At 31.9% G+C, this 12,007-nt stretch overlaps 1 protein-coding gene across 2 annotated transcripts in view; it reads right to left on the reverse strand.

Moving 5' to 3' along the window:
* Positions 1-12,007, reverse strand: part of LOC110993977 — a 70,774-nt gene that overhangs the window by 14,344 nt on the left and 44,423 nt on the right. For both annotated transcript variants that reach the window (XM_022260430.2, XM_022260429.2), the window contains exon 7: positions 1,607-1,690. In XM_022260430.2, coding sequence (XP_022116122.1) covers positions 1,607-1,690 — 84 coding nt within the window. The remainder of the gene's footprint in view (positions 1-1,606; positions 1,691-12,007) is intronic.

Below are 12,007 nucleotides of genomic sequence, written 5' to 3' on the forward strand. Positions count from 1 at the left end.
TTACTCGCGGTAAGCAAAATTTTCAGCAAAATGGTAAGTTTTATCATAAAATTAGCTCAGAAAAAAATTGTAAATCAGATCATTATTATCTATAAAAAAATTCTAAATACTTTTTTTGCTAAGATCCACCGTTTTAGAGAAATAACGATTCAAAAAGTATAATGTAGCAAGTATGAAGTATAATGTATCATTTGCATGCCTATTTTTGTGTGGCTGATTGTGTGGATTTTTATAATTGGTCGTTATAAATGTACCACTTTCTTGCAAATAAATTATTTACTATTATTATTATTATATTTTATTACTACACTGCACGCAAAATAATTACAATTAACTATAAATATTTAAAATACAATAAAGGATGTTGCTGTCACGCAACAAGTAATTTTAATTAAATTAAAAAATATTTTTGGTTGGTTGCCGTACTTTTATCGATTGGCCGAATCCAATTAATTGTCGTGTCATAGCAATGTTTGCCTAAGGGCTAAGTGTGCCTTTCTCCGTCCGTAGGTTACCACCGATTCCAAGCAAGTATTGGATTTTTATGTGCGTAATCAATACTTGCTGATGAAGGACAGCATCGTGAGGAAACGGGTATGTTAGATGCATTTAATCGGCATCAAAAGTGATACAATGTGTTTATCCCATATGCTTCAGGCGTTTATTGGACTCGGGTTATCTATTTTTCAAGGCGTTAATCTGTTTTAACCGCAACATGAGCGTTTTACGTAAAGGCTTGTATTCACTTTGATTAGTGCTTCGTGCAAGTGATTAGTGATTAAGAGAAAACAAGCGTGGACGGCGACTGATTAGTGCAGGTAATTAGTTGGCTGTCTAGTAAAATGATTAGAAGCGTGTTCTATTTTTTTGCGAGTGACGTCACTGGCAGCGTGATTTTAAGATTTTAACCTTTATTACGTTAGCATACTAATTTATGGGTACCGTACACAATAGTATGTATTAAATTAACTTCATATCACGATGAACAAAATTAGATTGTGTATGAAAATGAAAAAGACTCACTCGCGATAGGAAACATGGTGAAAGTGCGAACTAATCGGCTAATATATAAGTTACGGTAAGTTGTAGGTAATGTATAAAACCTTCACCTTGAACCTTAAATCAATTAATACATATAAGGTTTGTGTGTATGGGTGAATATTGTATTGTATGAGGCGGTTTGATTTTTGGCTTACTATAAGGTTAGCGTTATCTAGTTGATAAAAGGGCCTGGGACTAGTGCTGGGCAGGCTACTTCTAAATTATTTGCAATATTTGTTTTAAAATAAGTATTGTTTGATGATTTGCTTTTTTAAAAGAGCACCGAGAGTTATTTAAGCCTGCTTTTTCTCTCGGCCTACACCCTCTGTCTTCTTTGCCGATGAGTAGGGAAGCCTACAGGTTCAAATTTAATGACGTGGAATAAGTGATACCTGTCTATCTTATGTTCCATAATAAACGTATTTTTTTAAAGAAGTCTGAAGGTTCTAGTAGCTACGGTCGAGAATTCCAGTACTTGTTGCTTCCGATGGTAGGTGTCACTACAAAGTATGCAACGACAGTTACAAAGATACATCTCTATGGTGACGTCATACATTTGACTCACCCTATCGGAATAGTCGAACGACGCGGTCCCTCGCCCATCTAGGTACTCTTGAAACTGTGATATGACGCACACTAACGCATATATCTGTAAACAAACATAACATATCATTTCTATAGTATATTAACACTTATTTTATTCAGCTTAGGAAGGTATACGCAACAAAGAGAAGATCAAGCTTTCTCGTTTCGAAAACTGTTCCTTAGCATTGTGGAGGAACTATGTTGTGTTCTTCTTTTGACCTGGAGGCAGGAGCCCAAACCAGTCTTACCACTGACTGACTGTCACAAAACTATTGGAAATTAAATTAAACTAGTTTTTTTTTATAGAACAGGGGGCAAACGGGCAGGAGGCTCACCTGATGTTAAGTGATACCGCCGCCCATGAACACTCTCGATGCTAGAGGGCTCGCGAGTGCGTTGCCGGCCTTTTAAGAATTTGTACGCTCTTTTCAATATCACAGTAACGTGCATTTTAGTTTAGGGATCTATACTTGTGATTTGTAATTAAATTATAAACTGTTTTTGTAAGAGCGTGTAATGTTATATAAATTACCCAACCTTAGACAGTGTAGATATAGCTCGCAACTGTTGGGGTTTGTAGAACTAACTAGTTCGATATGAAAATATTTTTCTTATAAATTGGTTAAGTTTGGATTCGTATTTCTGTTGCGGATGTTATTTTTTATACACGATTAAATATGTTACTAGAAGCAAAGTACATGAAGATTGTGGTCTCTATAATTTATTGATATTGTAACATTTTTTTCATATTAAAATTAATCACTAGAGATTTTGCTAAACGGAAAAGGGCAAATTCTGAGAATTGCGGAATTTGAATTGGAACTCTGAGAGTAGGTAGTTTTATGGAGAGAAAAAATGAAAAATTTAATTTAATTTAGTACTTATGTTTTTATGTTTAATGTATGTTGAGTTTAAGTGATAGGCTATGTAAAATATATTTTTAAGGCGAAACAAAGTTCACGGAGGCAGCTAGGTAAAAATAAAATTTATTGACAAATTACAATAACCAACTAACGAGGCGAATATTTGTGTCTATCAAAAATGTTCACAAGCCCCAATTTTCATTGAATACGTAATACTTTTTTCAAAGACTACTAAATAAGCGCATGACTCTTATTCTACATTTTTCTTAATATTGATAAATTTTCAAAGCCTAACTTTAATTAAGTTTAATATTTACTGCAACAGCAATAATAAACAATCATAATTTTATATATACATTAGAAAGAGTACAGACTAAATGCTGACGGCATAAAATAATTGTCTATGCGGACCTTTTGATGACTATGCTATCATTTTACCTAGTATTATTTTCTAATACAAATAGAATTAGATTTTATATCACCTAAATAGAAAACGTACTACTCGACTCTCAGGCCCCTACTCAATATTCTTTTCAAACTACAATGTCAAGTATAAGAATTGCCCTTGTTCATACAAAGTTACGATAACTAGATCTCTCCAGAAACTCCACACGTTGAGCTGAGAATTTAATTTAAAGTCCGATATTGTGAAGTGGAAGTATCCTTACAAATTAAGGCACCAAATACATAGGTTTTAAAGAATAATAATAAACTTAGGATGTGGCTATTGAAATCAAACCTGTATTAAATTGAGCATTATTTATTTTTGACAGTATGGAAACAACTGTATATTTAAAAGTGTACACTGATTTTTGCCAGGCTCCTTGCAGACTCTACCCCTTGTTGAAGCTTCCTTCGTCTATTGTTTATACTATATTATATATACTTTAATATATAGTATACATAGACATTCTTCCTCATAATATATAGAGAGAGGAAGAATGTGTGTAAGTATAAAGTATAATGTGTATAAGGTAAATTTAATCATTGCATATTGTGAAACTACAGGAACGGGTATACCTGAATATACCCAATAAAAATATTTGGATAAATAAATGTAAAGCGGGCTGATATTACATATAAAATAATACCACCAAAATATTTGATTTTTTACTATTTCTCCGAATATTGTCACAGAGGTAAGCTTAACATAAACCTACGAGGATATTCAGTGATTACAGAAATAAGATGTTTTTTAATATGAGATCAATAAAAGATATTTAAATTAATTTTTTAACAACACGGTCTGATTTGATCGCTTTGTCGTTGATGGTACAGATCCTCAAAACTCGTGCAAAAATGTCTACCCCATACTTAATTGAGGGATAGCAGAGCCTCTCACACCTTATAACTAGCGAGATAAAATATATTTAAGTGGTTATTAGCTCAGAATATCCCGAGGGATATCTAACAATTATAAAGTAATAGCGGTCCAGATAGCGAAGATAATGTTCCATAAAAAATCACAACGTATCAAGAATACGGGAGTTTAATATAAAATTCCTTCGCTTATTTCACTTAAAGGATTCTCTGCCTTACTAGCTACTACCCGGCTGTTAGCGTGTTATCGGATTTTTTAAAATTCAATCAGCTAATATTCACCATATCTGTCATCCAGTTCCATCGATTCATAACTAAGGTTACTGGTAAACTCTTCTTTTTATAGTTTTGTTATCACAGTTTAAGAGCTTAATTAGACTTGGATGAGAGTTTTCGAGTGTGGACTCAAAAAAGCTTTTTGAGAGATTACCAAATCTAAAAATTTGCACAAGTAGAAGTGAAATAAACGTATTGTTTATAAACAAAATCACAAATTAGAAGTATATAAATTAGTAACGGTAAAAACATGTATTATATGATATTGATAAATAAATTCCTTATTTAAAATAAACTCCTATCTTAATATATATATTTCTTGTGTGCGTGTGTATGTAACTGAACTCCTCCTAAACGACTGGACCGATTTAGACGAAATTTTTTGTGTGTGTTCAAGGGGATCTGGGAATGGTTTAGATTCACAATTTTGTCCGCTGGACAATGTTTTTTTAATTAATTTTCAATTTATTAGTTGTTGTTGATTTTGGAATGTTTTACATTGGATCCGACAGACGGCGCTACCATCGCAGTGTCAAATTTTAAATAATATTCGAATTTTAATTTTAATTTTTAGTCTGTTCCGACAGCGCTGCGATCAAATTAAAAAAAAGTTTTGTTATCATTGTGTTATTGTAGACCATGTGCTGGATCGTTAGATATTGTCATAACATTTGAATAATAATTTTCATCAAAATGGTCCAGAATGTTTTAGCTTATTAAAAAAAGTTTGCAATTTTCAAATTAAAGACGTGTAGACAGGACAACGTCTGTCGGATCCGCTAGTTTATTTATATTAAGAAACTTGAATATCACTTAAAGTAATTATTTTAATAAAATAGATCCGTCTTTATATTGCGGCCAAAGGATTTTTATGGAGGTCTCTAAAAACGTGTGCATAGTGTAAAAATTCTCAAGGGCATTTTTATGTAGGGACCGACCCGTGATTCCCACATTCAAATTTAATGAAATTAGTGCTAACCGCCTACGTGGCTTTATTTGCTTGGTTTGTTAGCTTCGTATACGGGATTAAATCCCGGGGTATAGGTTCCAGAAACGTTTGTTTCAATTAAGGAAACTAACAAAATCATATATAAAAATAAAATAATTCTAATAATCTTCTGTCACGCATTTGATTGTTATAAATATATGCAAGGAGGAATGTTTTAGCAATATTACTTCGTCTGGTCTGTAAAGGTTCAAAAAAGTTGGTTTGAAGATGTTCGTTTCCGTGTTTATATTTTTTTGTGTGATTATACAATAAACTGTTAAATAAATAAAAAATCAAAACTAACATGAAGTTTAGTATATATAGATAATAGATATTTAGTTGATATAGATAATATAGTTTAAAATGATTTAGTAATAAAAATAATCCCCAAATTTAAGAAAAAAAAAAATACAAACTAAGTTTTTATAAGACTTGTATAACTTGCTCTAATATTGTATGGGCAATGATATATAGCGATCTCGGATATAAAACTTGCTGATTTAAGGGAAGATGAAGCAAAAGAGAATGATATAAACGATATGCGCTCAAACGTTATCAATCATAAGATGGAAAAACAACACATTTTGCTGACCTCTGATAAATCGGAGCATGTTGACTTAGGAAATTAATTTTGAACTGATCTCACACAAAATAGGTTAGTAAGAGAATTATCTTTTATTTTTAAGTTTACCTTCAAAGATTCACTAGCTAGAACCCAATAATTTTAAATACTTAACGTTCTATTATATTTGAAAAGTCAGAATGGCAACATGGAAGTGTATGTTAATCACATTAATCACCTGTACTAAACAATGTGAGCCTAGTAGGAATCTCTCAGGGTAAGAGAAATAAAATTATTTAAATATGAATATATACACGTAGCATTCCAGCAGTGAACTAATGGTATTTTCTATTGCCATTAAAACAGGCTCGGATTAGAAAAACATTGGAAGAAACTTATCCTATATCATATACAGTAAATGTACGTGCTTCCATTTATTTCCAAAAATAGTTCCAAAATTCCAAATTTCAATGAAAAATCGTTGTATACTTATGTGCACGCGTGAGAAGTTGTGCTTCTTAGGCGTAACAAGTCGCCAATTTTCGCTCCTCCGGTTTCTCATCAATCAAAAAAGAAGTACCTATAACTTCAAACATTACTGGAGTAGAAATTCTACTTCAAAGCAGTACAGCATATTTGATAAGATAATGCAAATCGGTTTACATCGGTCTAGTGACGTTTAATGGTCAATCGTTAGTCGTACGTGATATGAAACGGCCCAATAAACGGAATTTGTATGATAACCGTAGTTAGGAGAAGCAATTATTATCGACAATTTGGTATGTGCATTCAAAAATATAGCCACCAAGCAGATTGCAAGGCACTTTAGGCAAAATAGATGACTAACAACTTATAAAGAAATCCGCTTTTATTATATAAATTTTATTCAGTTGTGAGGAAACCAATTAAATAGTGGTTTCAGGATTTTAAAGAACGCACTATTCTTGAAGGACCCTCAGTCGAATGTGTTAGAAAATACTTCAGTGGGCAGTTGGTACATTATTGTGATGCGCGGCAAAAACTCTGAAGAAACGCTCTGTTGTAGAACAGACGTCGACGTGATACGGGTGGTATCAATATACTATGGAATATAGTACGGGACATATAGTATTGGTCACGTAGGTTTTCACGGCACTACGTTTGGTTTCCTATATATCTATTTTGTTCAAACACTACTTTTCGGAATAGTTTACACATCGAATGGCGTACGACCAACCAGGCTCTGGAAGATAAACCACTTTTTTTATGAACATTATATTCGTTTTTAAAACACACTCGCAAGCGAAATTAGAGAATTAATACTTACTAAATTCAAAGCTCTCGTCAAACATAAATTAATCAGTGAAGCTTTCTATATACCTTTGACGAATATTTAAATGATCCTAATTCTTGGGATTGAATTTCTCCAGTTCAAACTTCAAACAATTAGTATGACTTAAAACTTAGTGATTAAAAAGAGTGGCGGAAAGTTTCTTGCTAGTTATTTATTTATTTATTAATTCACACTTCGTTGCAAAGAAACACAAATAACACAATACATAAAAATTACAAGGGATGCAACGGGCGGCCTTATCGCTAACAAGCGATCTCTTCTAGGCAACCTTAACCCTCTTTACGCCCTTGCCTTGCGATCTGGTAGTAAATTTAAATTTCGAATTATTTCAACTCCTTTTCCGACGGTCATAAATTAGTCCATAGAATGTTACATTTGCTGATCATTTGTTAGAGGACGCAATTTTATTTATGGGATATGTGGTGGGTCAATACAAGCTTAACCTCAAGTTTGTGGGGTTGAGCGCTTGACCCCCGGCCGCCATCTTAGAAAAAGTGATGAAAACACGTTTTTGGCTATATCTCCTAAGCTTTCCTAATCAATACCAAAATTCAAAGTCAAAATAACTTATTCATATAGTTTCCTATTATACTATTATTACTACATGTTTCAAGTTGGAAATTCCCGTTATGTTACATTCAAAAAAGTAATAATCCGTATAAAATAGTAGGTAATTAAAGTTTTAATAAACATAGCTGTGTACCTAAGAGGATCGGACGGTTATTAATCACTTGCTTCAGACACTTCACTTAGCTTTTCTTTTTCAAGTCTTGATTAAAGTGACTCGTGAAAATTAAAATCGTAAACAAGGTTTGGCACGCCGTCTTTCTTACTAAAAAATGATTTATTTATATTGATTACTTATAATTTAGAGGTACAGGTAATATATTATTTATGTATTTTGTTCAAAATATAACGCTCTTATGCCTTTATTATGTCGTACCCCTTATTTATTTTATTTATATGGCTTTCAATAAGTGCCAAAAAGATATTTAAACAAACAAAAAGTTGGTCAAACAAACAAACAAAACAACCAAAAATCATTTATTCATATAGGTAACATAATGTACACTTATGAACAGAAACATGAAAAGAAATATTCATGTCAAAAAAAAAAGAAATATTCATTAAATGATTCTAATTTCACGTTTTTATATATTTTTATATTGGTCTACGAAGTATGCAATGGATATTCGAAATGACTTTCTAAAGATAGAGTAATAAAGCTTCAGGGAATCAACCACCGCCTCGAATTGTAAAACTAATTTAAAAAAAACAGAAGCAGGCATGTGGCATATACAAAGCATGTGGAAAAGAGAAATTTTACGTTAACATTCCTTTTTATAGTAACATCTGCTTACACTAATAATATTCAGCGTACTAGTTATTTATTTTCAGCGGCTTTATTAATTTTGCCTGAATATGTTTTTTACTTAGACTTTTTTTCGATTGTTCTCGTTATAAAAACCTTGCTCAGAGGTCCAGCCCAGTGTTCCAGTCTTGCGATTTAATTTTATTAATTAATTACAGATTTAGATTGTATTAAATATAATCAAGCATTCAAAGGTTAAAATTAAAGTATAAATATAATTAGGATATTTGTATTTGAGATAAGTTTCGTATATTCTATAAAACATTGTATTTCAGATTATACAATTTTAATTAAATTACGAAATATGACATGTTAAGTGTTTTAAATATTTTTTCAAAATTCATATAAGAAAAGATACACAAACTCAGATAAATAAACTTGGTACGTATAAGTATGTTCCTAGAAGGAAATCTAGGAACATAGTTATACGTACCTACATTCATTTTGCTATGTTCTATTATTATTACCTTAGTAAACGTTCACTTTATTTTTTTTAAATTCTGTATCTGTATCCAGATCATATGTTTGAGGATGGCAAGGGGATTTGGCAAGTAGATGATAAGCCTTTTTTATAGAGAAGAGGTTTCAAACACTGCTTCATCTTGACGAATTTAAAGTTTTGTATTTGATATAATAGTTAACGGTCTTATTCGAGTATTGTAAAACTCTATGTTGTTATATTTTAAAACGTTTCGTTACAATAACACGTCAATATGTTTTATTTTTATATTCGCTTGTTATCAATATCATTCAAGGATACATTATGGCATCATATTCCCTATTGATGTGCTCCATACGAAATAAAAATGTTTTCTCTTATATAAAAAACAAGATTCAACGTTTTCAATTTATGTCAGATATCTGATTCGTATTTGGTTCTGTCAAGTATCAAAATGATAATGTCAATTTCTGACAGTTTTGGGTATACACGTTATGGATTGATGCTACCGTTTCGTTTCCAGTACCCGTGAAGCGCGTTTAATTCTGTATTGTTTTCCATACATTAGCTATTTGATTTGTGAAGGGCTAAGTATTTACACTGTAAAGCAACCTTTACAAGTTTATCACAAATGCGTATAATTTTTAATGAACATTTTCGCAGTTTTATTGCTCAGGATGCGAGATGTAAAAATTTAACAGCTCCTGAGTACTCTTAAAATATTTTATTATGTTGCGGATGGATCACTGTTTATTTCTTACATTGTGGGACGCTTTTAGACCTTGCGGTTGAAGAGTAACATCGGATAAATGTGTATACTCTTTTTTTAAATCAACAGCTGTTGTTCAGAGAAGCTTCATCATCGGATGTTGAGGCAGAATACGAAATAACGTATCACCTCGACGTCCACCGCTCCATAACTGAGCGTTTTTCAAGGCAGTTTTTGTCGTTTACCACCACTAAGTGGAAGCACCTACCAATTCGACCTATGGTCCTTCAAGGAAAGTACCAATTCTTAAAAACCCGGTAACGCACTTGCGAGCCCTCTGGCATTGAGTGTCCATGGGCGGCGGTTTTACATGACATCAGGTGAACCTCCTAATCGTTTGCCCCTGTTCTACAAAAAAAAAACAGCTGCTGTAAACGCATCTTCGTCAGAGGCTCGCAACGGTTTTGGAAATTAAATACTAACACTAAGGCCTTAGCGTTTATCTCGTAAATGTGTTAGTTATATTAAGTAGCCACGAACGTCACAGCAAAATATGTTTTCTATAAAAAACAATTTAAGACTAGGCTAAGAAAAATGTGTAGCTTTGGTGGGTAGATTAATAATTTTCCATAAGCCTACCCTCAGTTTCTAAGGCAAGCCTACGTCTTACGTATATACGAAGCGTCTACATTGAACAAACATTTGATGAAGTGGATTTCCAGTGGCCCTTGAGCACTTCAACCAACCTCTTCCAGATTCTCTCATTATTCGTGACAATTAAATGCCATACATAATTTAAATTTAATAATACACTAAATCATTCATCTTTATAATTTATAGGGCGTTGAATTACGAGACTATAGTTCTCCCCTAATATCAGAAAGAGACAGATATTATACGTGTTCGTAAATGAAATCTCGTTACAATTCATACGAACGTAGTCTAAGCTTATTCAAATTCTATACGTTTCTCTAACTTATGTATTTACATAAATTATGAACCGTGATTCTGCAAACGAAATTTAACTCTTACTGTAAATTATATTTTCCCTTAAACCAATGAAGTTGATGTTAGATGAGTAATATCAACATATATGTTAGCAATTATTTCAAGGAATGATGTAATATAAATATATTCTGATAATGTCTGCCTGATTTATGTATGGATGTAATGAATAGATATAAATTTTTAAAATACATTATATACATAGATTTTTAAGTTTGTGAAAGGAAAACACAAAATACTGCTAAGCTAATTAAAACAAGTTACACTACAGAAGTAACAGGTTTTTATTTTACATTTTTCTAGAATTTGGTTATATCGCCATGTTTGACGGAATTTTGTTAAATTTATTCATTCATTATTTCAGCTGACTCCGCAAACTTTGTGTTGTCATGTTTATTATTTCTAGGAAACTTTTTTTATAGTTCAACAGAAAAAAATACTTTATTAAAAAATAGGGCTTGATCGTAATATTTTCAAATATTGTATGTATTTTTGTATGCTGTATCATAAAAAATAGTCTAAAAAATTAAATAAATTATTTAATTGGTGGACAACCCTCAACATTGAGATGATGAAAACTAGATTCGCACACCAAACCGATATGCACACAAAATTTCACACAATTCGGTCGAGCCATATCAGAGGAGTGCACACTGGTCTGAGATTTTGAAGCGATTTCAGCGCTACATTTTAATGATTTATTGTACACATTTTGTCATACGGAAAACGGATTATTCAAGAGGGCTAAGTAGCAAAAAATTTGAAATAAATTGAGACCAAAGTAAAAGGAATGAAATTCATATTAAACATTTAAAGATGTTTTAAATTTAGCCGGATGTTGATCTACTTCAGTCTATTTGATTTGTTGTATTGAATTTAGATTGTTATAACCTAACTGTGCCAGCGACAGCGAATGTTGGTATAGTTCTTCAATATCCGTACCGTTGATATAGCAATTGCGATCGTGCGGTAAAAAAATTAAACATCGAATTGATTTCCGCCTCATTTCCTTCTTCTATAAACTCAATAATTCACTTGAGATCGCTATTAGGATTACAGAGTACTGGTGCTGATGTTGTATTCGCTACTCATATTATTCGATATCTTTAATTTAATAGAAAATACTATTGATTCTCATTTAATCTGGTTTATCTTTGGAATTATATCAGAATATTAAAATAGGTCAAAATATTTGAGTTGGCGAATTTTATTCCTGGTTACACATTACACAGCTTATAAAGGGTTAATGTGTGTGATTTTTTGCAGTTATAATACTAACCTACGACTTCTAAAAAATATTTTTATCTATCTATTTATATTCTTATCTTACAGCTAATCATCCGTCATATTGTTTCTCAAGGTTCAAACGTCAAAATTTGTTTAAACATTGAGATTTATTTAAACCCGTAATGTGGTGTATTGGGAAACTAAATATTAAATATTTTATCAGCTGAGGATTACCCCCTGTTTTAGTTATTTAAGATTTTAAACAAGCTGTGATTATAATAATCAAT

This window comes from Pieris rapae, chromosome Z (assembly GCF_905147795.1).
Source record: "Pieris rapae chromosome Z, ilPieRapa1.1, whole genome shotgun sequence".
Taxonomy (NCBI): Eukaryota; Metazoa; Arthropoda; class Insecta; order Lepidoptera; family Pieridae; genus Pieris; species Pieris rapae.